This window comes from Quercus robur, chromosome 2, assembly GCF_932294415.1.
Source record: "Quercus robur chromosome 2, dhQueRobu3.1, whole genome shotgun sequence".
NCBI lineage: Eukaryota > Viridiplantae > Streptophyta > Magnoliopsida > Fagales > Fagaceae > Quercus > Quercus robur.
This window is the reverse complement of record NC_065535.1, coordinates 98,052,165-98,075,691: the sequence shown is the minus strand read 5'-3', so window position 1 is coordinate 98,075,691 and position 23,527 is coordinate 98,052,165. Positions and strand designations below refer to the sequence as shown.

At 40.9% G+C, this 23,527-nt stretch overlaps 1 protein-coding gene across 2 annotated transcripts in view; it reads right to left on the bottom strand.

Moving 5' to 3' along the window:
* Positions 1 to 1,278: 1,278 nt before the first annotated feature.
* The window catches only part of LOC126716136 (ferric reduction oxidase 7, chloroplastic-like), an 81,481-nt gene continuing 59,232 nt past the window's right edge, over positions 1,279 to 23,527 (bottom strand). Inside the window, exons 1-9 of one of the 2 annotated variants that reach the window (XM_050417161.1) lie at positions 7,147 to 7,662; positions 6,967 to 7,066; positions 6,618 to 6,812; positions 6,173 to 6,407; positions 4,954 to 5,281; positions 4,607 to 4,871; positions 3,836 to 4,091; positions 3,296 to 3,731; positions 1,279 to 1,660 (exon numbers count right to left, since the gene is read on the bottom strand). In XM_050417161.1, coding sequence (XP_050273118.1) covers positions 1,491 to 1,660; positions 3,296 to 3,731; positions 3,836 to 4,091; positions 4,607 to 4,871; positions 4,954 to 5,281; positions 6,173 to 6,407; positions 6,618 to 6,812; positions 6,967 to 7,066; positions 7,147 to 7,399 — 2,238 coding nt within the window. In that variant the 5' untranslated portion in view covers positions 7,400 to 7,662 and the 3' untranslated portion in view covers positions 1,279 to 1,490. Of the gene's footprint in view, positions 1,661 to 3,295; positions 3,732 to 3,835; positions 4,092 to 4,606; positions 4,872 to 4,953; positions 5,282 to 6,172; positions 6,408 to 6,617; positions 6,813 to 6,966; positions 7,067 to 7,146; positions 7,663 to 23,527 lie in introns of those variants that run through there. The other variant, XM_050417164.1, reaches the window with a different exon arrangement.

Below are 23,527 nucleotides of genomic sequence, written 5' to 3'. Positions count from 1 at the left end.
AACCTATCTAGGGTTTTTCTCTATGAATGGCTTCCTTAATATTTTTGTGGGTAATGAGGGTATATATAGTATGTGTGAAGGGTAAAAAAGTCACACTTAAAAATCCTCCAGACAAAGAGTTTCACGGGTATCTTGCGAGAAGACCTTTCCCGCGAAACACTCACGAAATCCTCCAAGCTGGCATGACTTTTCAGTTTCTAGCATGTGCTTCTCACGTGGCTATTTCGTGGGTAAGCTTCTAGCGAGACACTCGCGAAATCCACTAATTCTTCATTTTATGCTCGATTCTTCACCAACTTACTACTAAACCCAATACACTAAAATCCCACAAAATACAAGGAATAAAATTAAAGCAATTACAATACTTTTTGTCATGGAATAAAGCTAACATAAAATATAGTTTTAAATCACAACTTTACAATCTTCCTATTTGGCTATTCTATGACAAAACACCTTAAAAAAAATTCTTAGAGCCGCCACTATACCTTACAGATGTTTATGAATTTTTTCTAAAAATATTTATCATGATTATTTGAATTTTTTTTTTAGGACTGACAATTTAGTTGAGATTAAGGGTATTATTTTTACACGAAATTGAACATGCATCTTTCATATGCACACCTTGAAGCCGATGGGTAAAGAATAAACCTCAAGCCAAATCTCATGCCTAAGAATGAGTTGTTTCTTTGACAACATATACTTTTATTACTAATTTTACATAATTAAAGAAAATTATAAACTGACGTGCCAATAAATATGATTTTATATGATAATAACTTAATAAATAATTTATAAATTATTCTTTTGTATTGTATTTAAAAGTCGACCCATTAATTTATAATATTTTATAGTAAAATTCGTAACATCTATAGAATTACTGATTTAGAAGCATTTTCAACACCATATTTCTGGTTGAACTTGAAATCCTTAGGTTTTGGCCACTCTTAAGGTTAGGGTCCCCAGCTTCCAACCTACAATACATCATGAAAACAAGATAATTTGGAAAAGATCAAGCATGTGCATGCATTGATTTTTAGTTTTTATTTTTATTTTTTTATAGTTTATATATATATATATATATATATATATATTTTCGCCTTATTTGTAACTATAACAAAGTATTGAGTCTAGGATCAATTTTTTTATTATAAAGTTTCAACTTATGACGTCCACTTTTGATGATAGTATTTTTTATCATCAGATCAAGACATTAATCGATTTTTTGTATAGACATAAATTGAACTCCATATTTCTTATTCAACCATCAAATACTACTAGTTGAGCTAACTAGAACTCACAGTCTCAGACCATGAAATCATTTCAATTTAAGCATGGTAACCTAAACACGGGAAATTGTTCCACATACGGCAAGTGTGAATGAGAATTCGGTACATTATGGTCGTCAGCAGATAGCCGTTACAAACCATTTGGGTTATAAAAGTTGAAAATTTTTTTAAGCCTAATAGTACAAAGGGCACTTAATAATAACCCTATAAATCAAAACTGTGGCTGTTGAAATGGAATATCGGGTGACTGCTTCTTCTCTTCAAACTTTGTGATCTACACTCTTTAGCAACACTTGATTGAAGAGTTGGAGGACCACACACAATGACACCCACATCAGCATGGCCCCAACGATCTGATATTGATCCAAAAATTTCTGCAACAAAGATAAACAAACATGGAGTCAAGCAACAGGTGCCTTGTCTTGTAAAATTGACGGCAATCCCTAGAGGGTACAGTATCAGAAACTAAAATTTCAAACTTGATGATCGGGTTTGATGTAAAACCAGATTGTATATATCGAAGGGTATATTTAGACTAAATCTTAATCCTGTTGATCAATCAGATTACTAGCTATCCCATGATGGCCCATCCAATAAGAGGCCCATTTATGTGTTCCTCTTTTGTGGTTAGTCCACTAGTGCTACTATGACTTTCTGGGTGATACTTCTTCAATGGGAGGTAGAATAATAGTGCATGGCAGCAATTTATACCGCTGAGGTTCGTTATAAAGCCATGGTGTTATATCACATGTGAAAGTGTCAAGTTTTGTTTTTGGATAGATTAATGACCAGATGAATTTGTTTAAGATAAACAGGACAAAATGATTAGCTAAAGATGATTTCCATTAATGAGAAGGAGCAAAAACAAAATTATGCATTAGCAACTTCTAGGCTGACTTTAGAGCCATAGGCCTAGGAAGCACGGATATGGACATGGGTACGGATACAGACATGAGTACGACATGGTGACACGAACAATTTCTAAAAAATTATAACATAAAATGGCCGGTACGACACTGGTATAACATGGGTATGACACAAATACGAAACGGGTACAGTACCCTAAATGAAGTGTCCGTGCACCCATAGCTCATACAACACATCAAATTTAAGAATCTTGTTCAAGAAATTATTGGCCCAATATGGAACATTTTGCAACAAACGGACTAGAATCATGTTGTAGCAATCCAGTCTTTGTTGAGACCTCACATATTTAGTCATTCCCTTCAAAGTGGTTTTCAATTCAGCTATATCAATAATATAGTACAAGAAAAAAAAATAGCAATAATAAACACCTGTCACTTATTTATTTATTTATAATATAAACACACGTCACTTGTATTGTTGCAGTTTATAATTTTAATTAGCAAAGCTCCGAGGAAATATCAGTTCCATGAAATTCATAATATATACATGAAAACATGTATGCTCTAGACTGAGTAAATGTTAAGGGCATAGCCTTGTTTAGCAAGGATGTCCACTATCTCCAACTAGTGTATCAAATACAAAACCTTCAATGAACTAAGTCGTCCTATTCTTCCTATCTAATTTTCATCTCCCCCTTACCCGAGTTTTCATGAGACTAACATTACCAGTGCTGTTCCATGGGGTGGCATTCTGATTTACCCCATGAAAGCATCACAAAACTTAGCTTGTTCATTCATCTAAACTAATCTAATTTATTTTGTGATTATTGGTGCAATTAGCATTCCAGTCAATATATGCAATACTTTCGGGTTCAAAATTTGAGAGGGACTGCTCCTACAAACAGAAACATATGGAGAATTTTACTTTCCAAGTTCATTAGCAGTTCATACAATAAAATCTGAATTTCTTTCTACAGAAACATGCAACAATATTATATGTAGTCAGTATTTTTGCTTCCCATTTATTAATTAGACTCTTCAAGAAGCATATTAGAAAAATATACATAATACAACACATCGAACCTGTTTAATACTAAAACAATTACAATTTATCATAATAAAAACAAATAAATGAAGACATACCTTTGAAGTCTGGTCTGCAACCATATCGTACAAAATATGAATGAGCAAAAGTTCCCAGGCTTAAGTCTTCATCTGTCACCCCTTCAATATGCTGCCTCATGTTAAACTTTTCCCCATCTTCATCACCTTCTCCCCTGGCTGAGGTTCTTTTTCCCCAAAGATGCCATAAACCAACCATAAGGCCCCCAAAGATGCAAACGCTTATAACCATGCATGCTAAAAGCAAAATCCCTCTGTACCACCAATATGATATACTAAAAGGGTTTAGATAACAGATGTTTAACAAACCCAAAGTGATAACAAACCCAACTGTAGATATGATAACATAGCTTCCAGCCCATAACTTATTTCCAGTACCAACTAAAACTGATATGCCCCCTCCCTTGGAGATAGAAAAAGCAGAAGAGCTTGTAGCCTTGTGAACTAAATTTTCCTCCTGTGATTAGTAAGAGTCAGATGCAGCAAACCAAAGGGCTAAACTTTTATGTAAAAAAATATAGAGAACAGATTATCTAGGAAAAGAAAGACAATTGAACCTACCAATGAAGGCTCTGATTCTCGAGTGACATAGGTTTGAATTTCAATATTCAATTGATTAGAGAAAGATGGACAGATCGACTTCATGTCATTTGTGGAAAAAAGAGAAAGCTCATTTGACCTTTTTACAGCCCAAACAAGTAAGACATGTCTTGGTACAGAAAGTTTTTTCTGCTTAGTACGATGGAGAATATCACTCAAGATAGCTAAGAATGGGGAGATCCCACTGCCTCCTGCAACCAATATAAGCTTTTCGTACCTAAAATAACAAAATGTCAGATTAGCATATTAAAAAGACATTATACATCACAAAATAAGGAACATTGCATTATTTAGCAAACTACAGATAAAACTTATTTTTCTGTCATAGCAGTAAACTTTCCCAAATTCTAGATATGCTGCAAGTTGAAAATCAAATCAAATAACTTCATAGAGGTAAGATTTTAATTTGTCCATCCAAATTTGGTCATTAAAAAATGTGACCACATCCAGACAGAGCATCATTTTGTAGTTTTGTTTTGGCACCTCCCGCATCTCCTGAAGGGGAGCCCAGGATTTGAGGCTTGCTAGGGGCATGATCTGGGGAGTAGTTCTAGAGGCGCCAGCCTATGGGCTGCATGGGGATAAAAATTGTACACAAAAAAAGAAACCTTTTTTCCTTCCCCCACTGCTCCTTCAAAAACATTTATCTATCCAAATGCGAATTGAACATTTAAACCTACTATCATTCTTGCACACATGTATGTACATGTATAAAAAGGACAGAGTATGTACATTAAGTGGTATGGTGATTCATGCCCATAAGGCCCCTCTACAGAAGCCAAAATCTTGGAATGAGGTTGGAAAGGTAGCTCTATTTTAGATTCCTCTGAGACTTTCCCTCTTAGCTTTTCTGTCCAGTCCCCAACAGCCTTTATTAGGACCGAAATATGATATTTACCATCTGAAGGACTTGATGAAACACTGAAAGGATGCCATTGCAGCCAGGATATTTCACGCATTCGGAGGAAGATGAAACTGAGGGCATTGTATTGCAAGTCTACATTGTCAAAGAGGAAGTTCTATAGTTTTTGGGTAAAGAAGAAACACAAGAAAACAATAAGTTTCTGAACTAATCTTACTTCCAGGTTTTGAAAGCACCAATTTCACTGTTCCACATGGATAGCATGTAGTTGAAATTACATTGACATTCGTTCGTGACTGCCAAAACCTTAGAAAGCGATCAAGCATGAACAGAAATATTCCTCCAGCAGCTTTGCTAAAGTAGGTATCACCAACATGCAAGGCAAAGAAGATGATAAACAGTACGTAGAGGTGATGTGTGTAGTAGAAAAGCTCAAAATATCGCTTCCTCACAGGAGGAAGTGTAGTCACCCATATCAACAGACCAAATACATAGCAGATCACCCCAGCAAAATTAGCACCACCATCACTTTTCCACTCTATTATCTGCATGTAAAAAGAAGTTAGGAAAAAATATTTTTGTGGTTTATGGTATCTTTCTTTGTCCCTATGTCTTTTCCTTGAAACCCTTACAATGTAGAGATAGTTTACATATTTAACAATGGAAGAATAAGAAGATAAGTCAGAAAGGAGGACAAGAAACATGAGGATTTTGTTGAAGACGCCTCACTGTCAAATTTTCTTTTGTTTGTGTTTTGCAAAGATTAAAGTCAACTTTTTTCATTCTCTTCTTAGATAGGGAGCCAAAGAGATGGTTCAGTCTTGCCTTCTATAGCGTTATTTATAAATAAGTCAATAATGCAGTCAACCACATCTAGAATTTCAATTTTAAAAAATAAAAATAAAAAACGTTGAAGCTGTGAAGTATGATGCACAAACTAGCCAAAACAGTCAAGTCAACTATACATTATATCTGTTAAAATTCATCATAGATCCGCAGTTTTGAAACATTCCAAAGTTTACATCCATAAATATATGATTTTATCCAATCCAATATTGAACAACTGAAAGTATCAGGTGATGTTGGTGTCATAAATGGATATCCACATTGATAACTTGAGGAGTAAAAAGGTGTCTAGAAAGCACATGACTGCAATTACATGGAAATTGTGGTGGGTTCTAGAAAAGAAGTATGAATTAGACGTATTGTTGCCAAACTAGTCAGAACCAGGAACAAATTCCAAAATTGATAATTTATTATTAAACATTCTTGCAGATTATGGCCACACAATATCTCCAATCAATAAGTTTCCTGCTACTACCAACCTTTCTTCTTTATAAAGAATTCTTTTAGCTTTTCATAAAAGCATCAAAAAGCTGTCTCAATTATGTTTCACAAGGGGATTATATGTACACAAATTCAGTATGTGCACTCACTTCAGATGGTATGATGCCCCGGATTGCCCAAACAATCATATAGCAAAGTCCATGAAGAGTAAGGAGGAACATTGTGAGATTTCCCACCCACACATGATATCTGATGGCATGCTCAAAAGGTATATCAATAAGGCGGAGGAGAATCGATCCCCTTGCAACTGGGAGAAACAGAAAAGCCAAGCAAGTTAAGCCAATCAAACCAAAGGAATATGCTGACATTTGCAACATAAAAACCCTGAAAAGTGGAAAGAAGGAATCATATTAGTATGGAAACACTGCTGCTGAATGTATTTTATGGATTAGTGATACCTACGTTCATTTTTCCTAAACTTTCAAAATTTTGGAAAAGTGGAATATCGGTAAGAGTACCATTAAAGCATATTGTTTCTATTTAAAACCTATAAAAAATAAAAATAAAAATAAAAAACCCAACAAAATATCGTACCTCTTTTCTTCGAGGGTCAAGTCATCACCATAGCTAGGTAGGATTTCAAAGTTCACTACAGTATAAGAATAAACAGCCCAGATAACAAACACGATAAAGAGGATTATGCCAATCAATTCAGCAGCGGAAACAACCCCAAGTGGTCCATCCACCAGAACGGGAAAAGTCCACAATCTGAATCTTGGAGTCTTCTTCCTGAAATAGATGAAGTTTTTATGTGACTCCAATTTAAGCAAATACATTATGGGCAATATTACATTCACTAGCACTTGCAGCCAGCTAGCTATCATATTTGGTAAAAACAGAATTAGAACATGTATAAGTAGTGCATGGATTAAAAGGCACATACTCTTTTACTTGTAGTTGGTCTTCCCCAGAGAGGAGAAGATATGGAACAGCAAGAAAAGCAATAATGATAATTGGGCCGCTGTATAAGAGCAACACACTTCCTGCACAGATTTAAGGCAAAACTGTTTTGAGACAAAGAATGAAGAATACGACAAATGAGTTTGAATTAAGAAGCATGTACCTGTCTCCCCAAAGAGGGTTCCACTGGTTGCATCAACCCAGTCATCATAGAGTCCAGTCCCAAAGTCTGTAGGAAAGAGAAATAAGAAAATAACCCATGCAAGGAATACAACCCACATGGTAACTTTGAGAACCCATTTAGCCAATGATACAAAGATGATGTTTTTATTGTTGTTATTGGTGTTGTGGGCATGAGCTCCATTGGAATGAAGAAGAGGGTGTTGAGAAGAGTGTAAAAAGTCATCGACGGCCATGAGGAGGAGGAGGAGGAGGAAAAGGAAACGGCAGCAGCAGCAAGAAGCAGGGTGATGTTGTTATTGGAGAGACGATGAAATCTAAAGGCCATTTTGATATGGAATGATTCTCACAACTAGTGTTCACCTGTATTTCAAAAACTCTACCTAATAAAATCATTCTCCTCCGATCCGAATACCCATCTAATTTTCTTTGTGGCAGGCGAAGGCAATCTTATTTTTGTTTGAATGTGATTATGTCTGAGGAAGTTGACCCTCAGATTAGATTGCACCAGCCACCAGATACTATATATAAAAGGAGATGTGCAGCCTGGGCGTTTCACTTCTACTCTACACGTTTGGGTGTTGGAAGAAAATTAGTTGGTCAACAAAAGGTCTTTACATTAGAGGTTTATTTATTTATTTTATTATTATTATTTTTTAAATTCTGTTCTTTTCTAAACGTTTATATTATTGTCCTTTCCATTTCAAATTGTTTGACTCTATTGGAGTGCTATGCTAACAAATGAATGGGGTATATCAAAGAAAATTAGTTGGGGGCAATTCGGAGAACGCGTGAGTGATTCCTGTAGTCCTATGCTTTGACAGACTGTGCCACATAGGGGTGTGCAGGAAACCCGCACCGGCCCGCCAAATCCGACCCAATCCAACTCGATCCGTCAGGTTGGGTCGGTTTTTAAGACTTGATGGGTTGGGTTGGGTTACAAAAAAAAAATTTATAACGGGTCGGGTTGGGTTTGGGTCATAAAATTACAAACCTGCCAAACCCGACCCGACCCACCATATTTAATATATATTTAAAATATATTATATATTTAATAATTTTTTTTTTAAATCAACTGTAGGGCACTTATATATATTTAATAATTTTTTAAAAAAAACCAACTATAGAGCAGCATTTCCTCGGTTCCTCCTACTAATACTAATTTAATATATATATATATATATATATATATATATATAATTAATAATTTTTTTTAAATATCCAGTTCTTCCCTCCTATATAAAAACTAATTAGTTCACACAAATTCTAATAAATTACTATTGTTGTTTAGTCATTAGTGTTGTTTGGCTTTAAGAAGTTACATTGATACTAATCTTTAGGTTTTTTTAATATATTAATATTTATATTTTTTTTCTACTCAATTTAATAATAATAAAAAAAAAATTTGTCAAACCCATAGGTTCAACCCAACCCAACCCGACCCATGTGGGTTGGGTTGAACTTATGTGATGGGTTGGGTTGGGTTGGGTTAAATATTTTTTGACCCACCATGGTGGGTTGGGTCAAAAAATCCTCTCAACCCGACCCAACCCGACCCATGCACACCCCTACTGCCACATGTTCTAGATGCAAGTACAAAGTCCAGAGCAAATTGAAATTACAGTCTTGGCCATATTGTTTAAACCACAGTTTTAATTATTTAAATAATACAACATGTATTTTCATAACACTTAAATAATATTATTAGAACAACATTACTAAACGGGTTCTATATTTTCCCGTGTGCCAATAGCACCTCCCCTGACCTTTGCCTAGAGCCCGTCTCCATCCTTTAGATAATTTAATGACCTCTGATAAAACACAAAATATGTCGTCAGTATGTTCCTTGTCAACCTGGATGGACGAGCTGGGTTTTCTATTAAGAGTAAACAAAGTGATAATAAAAGACACTAGGTTGGTGCCAGCCAAAGACTCTTCGATGTTTAAATTAGTTAATCTCTCTTAGGAAATCACTAATATATATTCTAGCTTAGTTTTTGTTTCTACTTGCTCTTTATAGGTTTATATAGCCAACTCATGAATTATTGCAAGGTCTGTTGGTCTCCCCTAGGCGTTGCGCCTAAGCTGAGCGATTAATGGCCATGGAGCAGCTCATAAAGGTGTTTGTAACAGACATGAAGCGGCTCATAAAGGCACTTGTAATGGTTTTATAACCATTTCTTATTTTCTAGCTTGAATGAGGGAGTTATGCCTAACTTAAATGTGCTTATGGTCGTTCATGTAATGAATGGCCATTTGTTCACTACTCGTTAGTTGCCCCTTTTATTTCTTAGTTGTTCTAGTTTGGACGAGTGTAGGAATATGAATGGTCATGGCAGTTTGGAGCTCTCTCCATTTCCTGAGATTCACTTCCCATCATAATTGTGCGTACCAGAAATGAAATTATTGGGCCTAACTTCACTTGGACTCACAACCTATTTATAAGGTGGGTTAAGGATTTCCTACTTTGGGTCGTTCACGGCACAGAGACTCAAACTGATTTTCCTACTCCCTTCCTAAATGACTGTTTTTTCTCCCTTTTTTCTGAACCCCTTCTTCTTCCCCAACTTCTCCTATTTATAGCTTTAAGTTAGTGGGAAGATCATGATTACTGCCATTGTTAGTGCAATTGAAGGTCCAATATTATTTGTTATAAGTGGATGTTTAGGTGAGAGTGGAATACAACGATTAGGGCCTTGGAACTTGGTTCCAACTCAGGTGAATATGCTCGGTAGTGATGTTCCCCGAGGGCACGAGCAACCTATGGTACGTCCGGACAAGGCTTCATTGATTGTTCGAGAAATTTATGCCAAGCATAGTTTAGGGGCCGAGGCTCAAAACTCGTATTTCTTGAAGGTAGTTTCAAGCAGAGCTTAGAGTGATGGGGCCGTGCCATTGGGCCTGAGCCTAGGGCCTATCTGGGTCTTGGGACCTTGGTGCCATACATTAGCCCCCCCTTGATTCATACCCGGCTGCCAGGAAGAATCAAGGAGCCAACTGAGCTTTTCGGTTTCGAAAGTCCTATGGTCAGGGACTCATGCGGTTATGGCTTCTCATTAATGCTCTTCTCAAAAGACGCGCTATTCCGGGGCGCCAAGTTCAGTTGTCATTATTGCCTGACGGTTTGCGAACCGAAGCGGCGCGCGTGTCGATTATCCTTGGCATTCGCAGGGCCTTTCGTGAATCGTGCCCATTTATTGCTTGATTAAACGTTCCCATGCCCTTTACTGATCCTATAAATAGCTCTCTTCAGAACATTCTTTCATTTTTTCCACCTCTGATATCTTGGGCATACTCTCTGCCGACCAATCCTTCGTGCGCTTACTCACCAACCCAGAGTTCCTTCCTCCCTTAGAACCCAAAGTAAGTTCTCTTCCCTTTCCTATTCCTTCAGCTTATTTCCTCGAGTTCCCTTTCATAGTTTTAAGTTTCAAAGATGGGTTACTCTTATCTCCTGGAGACCCCGGCTACCTTGGCCACCTTTAGGCAAAAGTTTAATGTTCCTGATGACGTGGAAGTGGCTTACTGCCACGAGAGTGAAATCGTTCTCCACCAAGGGCATGGTACAACCTTTTTCCCTTTAATGGCAATTCTAGAGGGTGGGGTTAGGTTCCCCGTCGATTTTTGGTAAGCACACTTAGGTACTACGGGCTGTGTCCCGATCAACTTCCCCCCAACTTTTACCGGGTAGTTAGCTGCGTTAGTAGGTTGAACCACACCTTTGATTTACAGTTAGATTACCATGATATTAACCACATGTATAGTCTCTGTGGGAATAAAGCTTCCAACTTTTACCTAAAAACTAGAGATAATCGGGTACGGCTGATATCATGCCTACCTGATTCGAATAGGAACTCGGCCGGGGAGTTTGTCCGGGTGCGCGGCAACTGGTCTGCCGGGGAGGTCCCCTGCCCTCTTTCATGGCATGAAGTGGGTTCGTACCAATCTCTTGACCCAACCGTTCTTCCCCCCCCCCCCTTTTTTCCTTTTATTTCCTCTTTACTGAAATAGATTTTCGTTATCGGATATTGATATAACATTTGTTCTTTTGCAGACGGCAAAGTGTTCGTTCCGGACATCAGGACAGTCCACGTAAAAGACTTAAACTTTATCCTCCGTTCCGAGGTATTCGTGCATCGGGACGAATAGCTCCGAGCCTCGCACTTGATCCTCGAAGTAGAGCCCGTTTATTCCACCTGGTAGTCCTTCAAGCAGGTGCTACTGGTTAATAGTCCACTTCTGTCATACATCGACGTTCGGTACGCGACCCTGCGCTTGAAGCGACTAGCCTGTCGGTTACAGATACCCATCTCGGCGAAAACATGGTGGCTAGGAGGGTCATGACCATTGATCGGTTCGTGCCCGGTGCACGGCAACCCACCCAGCCCCCATCTTCTCAGGGTCGAAGCCAGGTGCCTTCCCCTCCACCCTCTTCTTAAGCTGGACGAGCCCAGAAGAAACAGAGGGTTGCTGATCAACCATCTACGGGTCCGGGAGACGCTGCCGTCCAGACTCCTCCCCGGCCAACAGGAGGTATCGTAATTCACGAGCCGCAAACCTAGGTCGGGCCGGGCGTTGCGTCCTCCTCCCAGGCCGCACCAGCGTGGAAGCCAAGGTTTTTGCTGGACGGCAAGCCTCTACCTTCAATCGCCTGTGTGCGGATGTGGGAGAAAGGCGAGGGTGGTCGCATTGCTCAGACCCTGGCCGAGGGTCTTCTTCTTCCCGACGACGTGCATGCTTTCGAGGACGGGTCGGAGGAGTCTGTGGGGAGCCGGTTAGAGTGGCATACTATTGCGGTAACTCCTTGTTCGTCTATTACTTTCCATACATTTCTTTTCATTTCCGTACTAACTTCTGCGTTTGCCAGGCTGCTCAACTGGCTTACATACTGGTTGGCCGTGCAAAGGATCTTGCCGAGGAGGTCGATCGTGAGAAGGGGGCGCGGGAGTCAGCTGCCAAAACAGCGAAGGAAAAACTGAAGGCAGCTAAATCTGCAGAGAAGAAGGCTGTTGCCGCGAAGAAGAATAGAGCGTTGGCGGAGAAGAGATGCTCGGAGCTCTTGGCTAAGCAGAACGAAACAGACGTGAAGCTAGCCGCAGCGATTAGCCTCAACACCTCCCAAGCCGAGGAACTCACCGACCTGAGGGTAGCCCTGGAAGCCTGTGAGCAAAAATGGTACAACGAGGGGTTTGCCAATGCCGAGAAGTCTGCGGAACCGGTGGTGGCCCAAGCTTGAAGACTGGGTTTTGAGGCTAGGTGGTTTGCCGCCCTGCAAGCTCTGGGAGTTCCCGAGGATTCCCCCCTGAGGGACCCCGGCCAGATTCCCTTTACGAGCCCCGTTACCGCTGTGCAGGACCCAACAGTGCCTGCTGAGGAGGAAGAAACGGCAAGCATGAGGGAGCTGGTGGAACAGATTGATGCTCATGCAGAGCCAGATGAGATGGAAGCCACCAGCATCCCGACTGTACAAGACCCACTCGGTGAGGACCTGCATTTTCCCGTGACCGACCAAACCGAACCCCTCACTTGACTTAAATTAATTATCGTTCCGCTCTTACCCCTTTTTACAGCATTTTTTCTTCTCTTTAATTTGTTAAGTTTGCCTACATCACCGGGTTGTGGTGACTGAACAATTTCCTTATTTCGCGGGGATGACCCATAAACGGTTGCTGAGTTTTGGCGATGGAATATTTACTCTGCTTTTATCTCAATTTGAATGACTATCTGTTTACTGTGTGTTTGTTTGGATCATGCCTGTGAGTGCTTCACTGTGATCCTTGGTGCTGCCTTTCTTTATCTATTTTTGTTGTCACTATTTATCCTTTCGTATGTTTGGCCGGGAGCGGCTTGCACGGTGGCCCCAATATACTGTGTTTACACAACGTTTGTTCATTCTCCTGAGAGCGTGAACGGCAGTGCCTCAAAAACTGGCGCACAGCCTTCACTTGCTTGGCGATTCTGATCGTATCGAGATTGATAACCCGAGAAGGCGGTTCCCGTCAGTCTCTTTTCTATTATAGAACGATAAGGTTTCCACTTGCCCGGTGATTTGGATCGAACCGAGAACGAGGTTTCTGGCCTAAGATTTTTTGTAAGTACGATAAGGTTTCCACCTGCCCGGTGATTTTGATCGAACCGAGAACGAGGTTTCTGTCCTTAGATTTTTTTTTTTTTGGTCAAGAACGATAAGGTTTCCACCTGCCTGGTGATTTTGATCGAATCGAGAACGAGGTTTTTGTCCTTAGAGATTTTTTTTTTGACAAGAACGATAAGGTTTCCACCTGCCCGGTGATTTTGATCGAACCGAGAACGAGGTTTCTGTCCTTAGTCTTTTTGTAAGTACGATAAGGTTTCCACCTGCTCGGTGATTTTGATCGAACCGAGAACGAGGTTTCTGTCCTTAGATTTTTTGTAAGTACGATAAGGTTTCCACCTGTCCGGTGATTTTGATCGAACTGAGAACGAGGTTTCTGTCCTTAGTCTTTTTGTATGTACGATAAGGTTTCCACCTGCCCGGTGATTTTGATCGAACCGAGAACGAGGTTTCTGTCCTTAGAGATTTTTTTTTTTTTACAAGAACGATAAGGTTTCCACCTGCCCGGTGATTTTGATCGAACCGAGAACGAGGTTTCTGTCCTTAACACAATCAATTCGTGCTAGACATGCAATTTGCTTAAAGTATGACAATAAAATCAAATACAACGGACACAAATAAGTTCACCATTATATTGACTAGAGCAAAGTACAAAATATGGACTTACGTTTTCGTGCATAAATGGTCACTGATAGAACTTCTTTAGGTTGTGGACATTCCATGGTCGGGGGAGTGGCCTCTCGTCAAGGTCCTCTAGGTAGTAAGCCCCCGCGCCTGCAATGGCCGTGATCCTGTACGGTCCTTCCCACATTTGAGCTAGCTTCACTGTACTTACATCCCGCATGTTTCCCACAACTTTTCTCAGTACCAAATCTCCGGCACTAAACTCCCGAACTTTCACATCTCGGTTGAGTCTTTGGGCGAGCCTTTGCTGGTATTCCGCGAGCCATATTGTGGCCGCATCCTGGCACTCTTCTAACCAATCCAGGTGCTCCAGCATTGAACCGTCATTCCGGATGGGGTCGAATCCTGAGACCCGTGCGCTGCACAAACTAACCTCGGTTGGTATCACGGCTTCTGCCCCATACGTCAAAGAGAACGGGGTCTCCCTCGTGGACCTTCTGGGGGTTGTCCGGTAAGCCCATAAAACATTAGGTAACTCTTCGGCCCACCTTCCTTTTGCCCCGTCCAACCTTCTCTTCAACCCATTCAAAATGGTCTTGTTGACTGCCTCAGCTTGGCCGTTGCTTTGAGGATACGCCGGAGTGGAATACTTGTTCTTAATGCCGAGATCGTTGCAAAAGGTCCGGAAAGCTTTGCTGTCGAACTGTAGGCCATTGTCTGATATAAGTGAGTCTGGTACCCCAAATTTGGTGACTATGTTCTTCCATACAAACTTCTTCACGTCCACATCCCGGATATTGGCCAGGGCCTCGGCTTCTGCCCACTTTGTGAAGTAATCAACCGCCACCAACACGAATCGGCGATTACCTGTTGCTCGGGGAAACGGTCCGAGGATGTCTAGCCCCCATTGTGCAAATGGCCATGGACTGTTGACGGGGTTTAAATGACCTGCCAGCTAGTGGATCAAAGGGGCGTGTTTTTGGCACTGTTCACATTTCCGAGCATATTCCGCCGCATCCTTCTGCATTTGCGGCCACCAAAACCCTTGAGTCATCGCCCTGTGTGCCAATGAACGCCCCCAACATGGCCACCACACACCCCGTCATGCAGCTCGGACAGAAGTTCATCTACTTTTTCGGGATGTAAACATAAAAGGTATGGGCCTCCAAAAGACCTCCGGTACAACTTGCAATCTGCCGACAGCCAATATTGGGGAGCCATCCGACGAATTTTTTTTGGCCTCTCTTTCATTGTCCGGAACTTTATCCTCGGCTAAGAAATCTATGATTGGGTTCATCCAGCACGGCCTGGTTGTTGAAACTACGGACACATCAACCCCGGGTATGTGACTGTCATCTTCCAAACTGATGCTTGGCTCCCTTATAAGCTTTATTTTGATAAGCCGAGGAACATCCTCGGTAATTGATAAGGCCAATGTGGCTAGTGAGTCGGCGTGCCTGTTTTTAGCCCGTCCTACCTGGGCTACCTTCACTGTCTCGAACTTGCTAATGATACACTTAGCTGTGCTCAAATAGGCCTTCATCCAAGAGTCCCAAGTTTCAAAGCTTCCAAGGATCTGATAAACAACTAGCCGAGAGTCTGAATAAATCTCCACATCCCTTGCGCCCAGGCACAACACGGTCCTCAACCCGGCAAGAAAAGCCTCGTATTCGGCCTCATTATTAGAGGCTTTGAATCCTAGTCTGAAGGAATGCTCCAGTCGTATGCCCTTCGGAGTGATTACGACTATTCCGGCTCCGGCCCCCATAGCACTAGAAGCACTGTCCACAAACACCTTCCATGGGCGATTTTCTACATTACAGATTATCTTCCCATCGTTCTTTGGGGTGAATTCCACGATGAAATCAGTGAGGACCTGCCCCTTGACTAAACTTCGCGGCCTGTATCTTATGTTGAAGGAGCCTAACCGGGTTCCCCACTTAGCTATTCGGCCCGTGAAGTCTGATCTTTTCAACAACGACTGCAGAGGATACTCGGTGAGGATGAACACGATATGAGCTTGAAAATAATGTGGCAGCTTTCTCGTAGTGTGCACCAGAGCTAACACTAACTTCTCCAAGGGTAGATATCTCGTCTCGGCATCTATCAGGGTTTTGCTTATGTAATACACTGGTTGCTGCACTCCTCGGTCTGTCAACAACACGGCGCTTACAACGTGATCGGACACCGAGAGGTACATGAACAAATCTTCTCTGGAATCCGGGGCCGTTAACATGGGTGCTTATGCAAGATATTCCTTCAGATCTTGAAAGGCCTTGTCACAGTCCTCGTCCCACTGAAACCCCTTCCACTTCTTCAGAAGCTGATAAAATGGTCTGCAGCGATCAGCAAATTTGGAGATAAAGCAATTCAATGCGGCTAACATCCCGGTTAATACTTGCACCTCCTTGGGGTTACTCGGCGGTCTAAGGCATTCCACGGCTTCTATCTGGTCGGGATTGGCCTCTATTCCTCGAGTAGAAATCAGATACCCCAGGAACTTACCAGCCCCCACGCCGAATGTGCACTTCTCGGCATTCAGGCGCAACTTATGCTGTCGGAGTACCTCAAATACCTCCCGGAGGTCTTCAATGTGCTGTGGTTCCTGTTTACTCTTCACCACCATATCGTCAATGTACACCTCTACCGTGCGCCCAATTTTTTCTCGGAACATCCTTGTCATCATCCGCTGGTAAGTGGCCCCGGCGTTTTTCAATCCGAACGGCATCACTTCATAGTGATAGTTGGCATCTGGGGCGATGAATGCCGTCTTTTTTTGGTCCTCGGGTGCCAGGGTAATCTGGTGATACCCCTGAAAGGCGTCCAGGAAGCTCATCCTCGGGTGCCCATACGTAGCATCTACTAGTTGATCAATCTTGGGCATTGGGAACGGATCTTTAGGGCATGCCCGGTTTAAGTCCGTGAAATCCACACAAACCCTCCATTTGCCATTCTTCTTCTTGACTACCACCGTGTTTGCTAACCATTCCAGGAAGAATACCTCTCTTATTACCCCTGCTTCCTTCAGCCTCAGGACTTTTAACTTGACCGCGTCAACATGCTCCTTCGATGCTCTTCTCGACTTTTGCTTTTTTGGTGGGAACAATGGGTCAACGTTGAGCTTGTGGGCAATGAACTCGGGATCAACTCCGGGTACTTTGTACGGACTCCAGGCAAAGACGTCCACATTCTGCAAGAGGAATAATAACATTTGTACCTTATCCCGGTCTGCCATGCTCATGCCTATCTGGAAATACCTGTCAGTGTCTGGCAAAATTTTAACCTTTAAAACATCCTCGGCACAACACGCCCCTGCTTCTTCTCGGGGCCTCTGTAATTGCTATGAAGCTACTTCTTCGGTGACTTCCTTTTGTTCAACATGCTCGTCTTTCCACCTGATCGCAGCGACCAGACACTGCCTAGCCACTCGCTGGTTCCCCCATACCATGGCAACTCCATATTCGGTGGGAAATTTAACTTTCACGTGCAGGGTGGACGGGACGGCTTTCATTGCATGAATCCACGGCCTTCCCAGAATTGCCGTATATGGCGAGAACGACTTGACTACTATGAAGGTCACCGTCACTTCCTTGCCCTCCATACTCACCGAGAGAGAAAACTGACCTTCGGGGATTACCGTTCTTCCGTCAAAAGAGACCAGCGGCATGTCATATTTCACCAAGTCCCGATTTTTTAGTCCGAGCCCTTCAAACAGATCGGGGTACATTACATCAGCTCTGCTTCCCTGGTCTATCATCACTCTCTTCACCAAGAAGTCGCTTATGCGTGCTGTTACTACCAACGCGTCATCATGAGGTTGGATCGTCCCCTCCAAATCTTCCTCGTCAAAAGAGATCGCCAGCCGGTCAATTTTCATCCTTTTTTCGGCTGATCGTCCTTCCGAGCACGCTACTGTTAATACTTCTCTCATTGTGGCCGCATTCCTTGGGGCGGCATGGATGACTTCGATCACTCCTAAAGGAGGCGGGGGAGGATTCCCCATTTGCCGAACACCCTGACCAGCATCTCGGTTACCAGAATCCATTACGAATTCTTTCAAATGCCCAGCCTTCACCAGTTGACCCAGATGATCTTTTAATACCCGACACTGTTTGGTGGTGTGCCCTTTATCTCGGTGATATGTGCAGTACAAGTTCTGATTCCTCCGAGATGGATCCCCTCCCATCTTGTTCGGCCATCTAAAGAATGATTCATTCTTAATCCGGTCTAAAATTTTGTGTACCGGTTCTTTGAACGCTACATTTACCCCTTCAATTTGTGTTTCTGGCTCCTACATCCTGAAATCCTTCCTCGGTCTCGTGGGAAAAACGCCCTGCCGGGAGCGGCTCAACAACGGGGCCTTTCCCTTATTCTGCAGCCGATCATCTTCGAGACGTTTGTATTCCTCAATATGTCTCATAAGTTGCCTCATATCCTCCGGGGGCCTTTTCGTCAACGATTCTCGTAGTTCAGAATCCTCGGGTAGACCCATCCTGAAGGTGCTCGCCGCAATCTTTTCATTACACCCACCAATCTCATTGTACAGCTCCCAATACCGACTAGCGTAACTCCAAAGGGTTTCGCCGACCCCTATTTTTATGGAAAGTAATGCATCCACAGGTTGCGGCACCCGGCTGCATGTCACGAATCGAGCGCCAAACTCCTGGATCAGCTCGGCAAAACTGTGGATGGAGCCTTTCCGTAACCCATTAAACCATCTCAAGGTCATGGAGCCGAGACTCGAGGGGAATACCTTACACATCAACGCATCATTGTGTGCGTGCAAAGACATCATATGGATATAATGACTGACATGTTCCACCGGGTCCGTCTTCCCGTCGTACGAGTTAAATGGTGGTCACGTAAATCTGCTCGGCATAGGGGCCCGCACAATTTCGTTTGAGAACGGTGACCGAGCAACTCTTCGTAAAGCTCGGCTCATTGCGTCCACGGCAGCATTGTAGGGTTGCCGCTCCTCCGGCGAATCCGAACCACGGTCACCAAACCCGTGCGAAGGAGAACGGTTCTGGCGCCGGGGCCTCTCTTGGGAGTGTGAGCGGGTCCTATGTCGGCGTGACTCTCGGGAAATTGAACGGTCCCGAAATCGTTGGGAACCGGAATGGCCAGACCTCTCCTCGCCTTGATCTCCCATACCTCCGTCTCTCCTTTCTCGGTAGTCCTGGTCCTTTCTTTGGCTCCAACCGCTTGCCTCTAACTCCAAATCCCCCACCAGTCTGCGCAACCGCTCTAACTCTTGGTCCCTCTCGTCACGCTGTCGGTGTCCCAAGGCACCAAACATCATTCGGCGAGTCTGGTCTGATCCTTCTCCCAGGCCAGATTCTACTTCTCCTCGCACACGCTCCCTATCCTCACGCCTTTTCTGCCTTCTTTCCCACCATGTAGAACCCCGAGAAGATCCTGTCGACCCGCTCTCGGCCTGGCCTCCCGTACGCCTTTCGGACATTTCCCTCGTTTGAGTCACTGTCGAACCACAGCTTCGTAGGATGGCCCCACGGTGGGCGCCAATTGTGCGTACCAGAAATGAAATTATTGGGCCTAACTTCACTTGGACTCACAACCTATTTATAAGGTGGGTTAAGAATTTCCTACTTTGGGTCGTTCACAGCACAGAGACTCAAACTGATTTTCCTACTCCATTCCTAAATGACTGTTTTTTCTCCCTTTTTTCTGAACCCCTTCTTCTTCCCCAACTTCTCCTATTTATAGCTTTAAGTTAGTGGGGAGATCATGATTACTGCCATTGTTAGTGCAATTGAAGGTCCAATATTATTTGTTATAAGTGGATGTTTAGGTGAGAGTGGAATACAACGATTATGGCCTTGGAACTTGGTTCCAACTCAGGTGAATATGCTCGGTAGTGATGTTCCCCGAGGGCAAGAGCAACCTATGGTACGTCCGGACAAGGCTTCATTGATTGTTTGGGAAATTTATGCCGAGCATAGTTTAGGGGCCGAGGCTCAAAACTCGTATTTCTTGAAGGTAGTTTCAAGCAGAGCTTAGAGTGATGGGGCCGTGCCATTGGGCCTGAGCCCAGGGCCCATCTGGGTCTTGGGACCTCGGTGTCGTACAATAATAAATGTGAAGTGATTCCTTCACCTGACTTTGGACATGTGTCTTTGCCTCATAGGTGGGATGTGTGAATTCTTCCTTGTTTTTCCTGCGCCTTAAGAGTAACGACAATTTGTTTCTTGTTGTGCTAAGTGATGAGGGAATCACCAAGAAATAAGCAATACCCTGTAGTGACCGATGGTCAATGGGATTGCCTACTCAATTTGCATTTTAGTAAGCTGGAGAGTCAATGGAGAATAAGAGGAAAAGTGAAATCTATGGAGCATGGTGCCTTTCAAATACTGGAGGACTTTAGGTACATCAGCAAATTGAAAGGACCATGTTGCAACCATGAATTGACTGACATTGTGGATTACATGGGAAATGTCTAGGCAATGAGATAGACTAGACTCCCAACTAGCTATCTATGAGAGACCGGGAAATTAGGTGCTCTCAAAAAAGAAATTTGGGTGCTTTGAAAGACACCTCTCTTTTTGGGTAAATGGTGTGGAGTCGCCAGTTATTTCTTTTATACAAAAAAAAAGAAAAAAATAAATACAAATTTACATGATTGAAATACTTCATTGTCATTGATTAAATAAAAATAAATACAAGCTTGATAAATTGAATCTTACAAGGCTTTGAGTCCTAGTTACAATCTACGAAAAGAATACATGCCTTTTTATCCTAGTTACAATCTACCCAAAAATAAAAGAAAGACAAGGCATGGATCTACCTATCGAAAAGGACTAAATTCAGAGGCTAGGTTATGGAATGGAAAGGTGTTAGGCACCCATTCTGCCCAGACAGAGTCTGGTCTTCTAGACTCTAATGACTAATATACCCATTTTTACATGATGTGAATGATATGTTGAACATACATGACACACTTAACCAAAACTGACTCACATAAATCTATCTTATGAATGTATCCTCTCTTTAAAAAAATCCAGATATGTTTTGTGAATTAGAAAAGTGAGATTTGATTTATTAAAAAGAAACCAAATCTATTTTTGTGTAAATAAAAAATTATTTTTGTAAAGAAAATTGGATCTATTTTTATATAAAGAAAGAACAAGTTTTTGTAAAAAATATCAGATTTGTTTTGGAGCAAAGTTAAAAAAAAAAAAAAGATTTTTATTAAGAAAAACCAAATCTGTTTTGTGAATAAGAAAATCTAGATTGGTAAAAAAAAAAAAAAAAAATCAGATCTATTTTCGTTGAATTAAATAAGAAAAAGACATTTTTTAGAAGAGGAACTACACTCATGAAATAAATCTATGTTACATGCATCAAACAAAAACCATCTCAACTTTTAACTTCTTCTTTTAAATTTCAAAAATCTGCTATTTTGTGACAAAGAAAATTCTCTTAAAAAAATCAGATCTGTATTTAATAAAAATACAGATCAGTTTTAAATATTAAAAAATAAGATATGTATTTAATGAAAATACAGATCAGTTTTTTAGAGTAAAAAAATCAGATCTGTATTTAATGAAAATATAGATCAGTTTTTAGGTGTAAAAAAAAAAAAAAAAAAATCTGTATTTAATGAAAATGCAGATCTGTTTTGAGTTTTGAAAAAAATCAGATCTGAAAAATTCAGATAAGTTTTAGTTTTTAATATAAATCTTTGTTAATTGGCAGATTTTTGAGACTCAAAAGAGAAATCATAACAACAAAAATATACAAAGAACATGCTTTAAGAAAGATTTAAACATATGGCAACAACATCAAAAATTAAAAATAATAAAAACATCCTAAAGCTATTCATGCATCATTAAGTAGAATTAATAAAAAGGAATAGAAAAAGAAAAGAAAGACTACCTCTTGCATGAGCGTGCTCTTCTTAGTGAAGGAATATTTTAGGGTTCAAAGAAATTTATTCAATTCTCTTTGAAACCTAAAATATTTTGCTTACAAAAAAGAAATTCCTAAGGTTAGAGCCTCCAGAACGTCTTTAACGTAAGAGAGAAAATAAAATAAGAGAAGAGTCAGAAAGAGGGGAGCCAGAGAGTGTGAAAAAGTGTGCTAAATTTTAAGAGGCCTCCTCTATTTATAGAGGCTAGGATGTTCGAAAATTTAGCTAAATAATCAGAATACGAACTGAGACGTGTCCATATCTCTAAAAAATAAAAAAGGATGAGTTTTATCTCAATCCAAGTGCCCTTAGGCTATGGCCCGCATTTGTGCCAATTGGCACTTTAAAAGGGCCATTCGGCCTTTTTGGGTGCAAGGTAGTCAATACCGTACCGGTACCGGCCGTACCGGCAAGTATGTACTGTACCGGTACGTATACCGGTATCGAAACATCAACGTTTCGTACCGGTTTAAATACCGGCCGTACCGGCTATACCGGCCAATTTCGGACAATATCGACCGGTACCGGGCGTATCGGCTGATACAGAAAAAAGTTTTTTTTTTTTTTTTTTTAAGTTTTGTAATTTTTGAATTTTTGTTAGGGCAAAATGGTAACTTATTTGCATTAACTTATTAGTATTATTTGTTTTATTAATATGCAATGGTAACTTTTAAGCTTTCTATTATTTTTTTTTTTTAATTGATACTAAAGTCTAAACTATGAATAATTAGTTCTGAATTGAGGAAATGTTTTCTGGTAAACTTTTATATTTATTATAATACACACACACACACACACACACACACACTTATATATATATATATATATATATATATATATATATATTTATTTATTTATAAATATAAAAAATAGTGGTAAACCCGAAATGGTATACCGGTATTGACCGGTATCCGAAATATATCGTATCGCTGGCCAAACCGGTACAGCCTCCGGTACGGTATTGACTCCCTTGTTTGGGTACCGCTCTCGTGTTTGAGTTTTGATCCACTTTGGACTCCTTTTTAAAGGTTTTTTTAGCCTAGACTTGCACTTAGACGCGTTTTTAATCCATATTCTAAAAATTAAACTCTTTTTATGATAATTCAAGTCTTTTCAGCAATGATTATTTTGTAGATAAATACTCCAAAAAGTCTTGATTATCCACAATTTTATAGTTATCTGATTATCCTCTTTTATTCCCATGCAAGCAAGCCTATTTTTAACACTAACTAACAACCAATCACAAAATTATTTAATTAATTTTAATTGTCTAGCCAATCATAATTAATTTAAATTAATCATGTGTGGTTGGTTCCACCTAAACAAAATGCATGATGACCGTGTAAACCTGATCATGTGATATCTTTCAATCCAACGGCCTAATTTGGAAATCAGGTACACCGTCGTGATCGTGAGAATCTCAAGATCATTTTTATGTAATGAATGAATTAATGCATGTAATGCAATTATGATTTTTTCGGGTATATGAATGGTCACTCTAGTCATCTTCCTTAATTAAATTATGGGTTCAAAATCGAGTGTCTACAGAATGCCCTTCATTGATAGAGCTTGCAAAGCGAATGTCAATGTAAAACAAAGACACCGATTTTAGCAGTCATGATTTAATTGAGATTGATTTTTTAAAGATTACCTAGCCCTAGAATCTAAAACTTTGGAACATAGAACTAGTGCCTTGCTGTTTTGAAAAATAAAAAT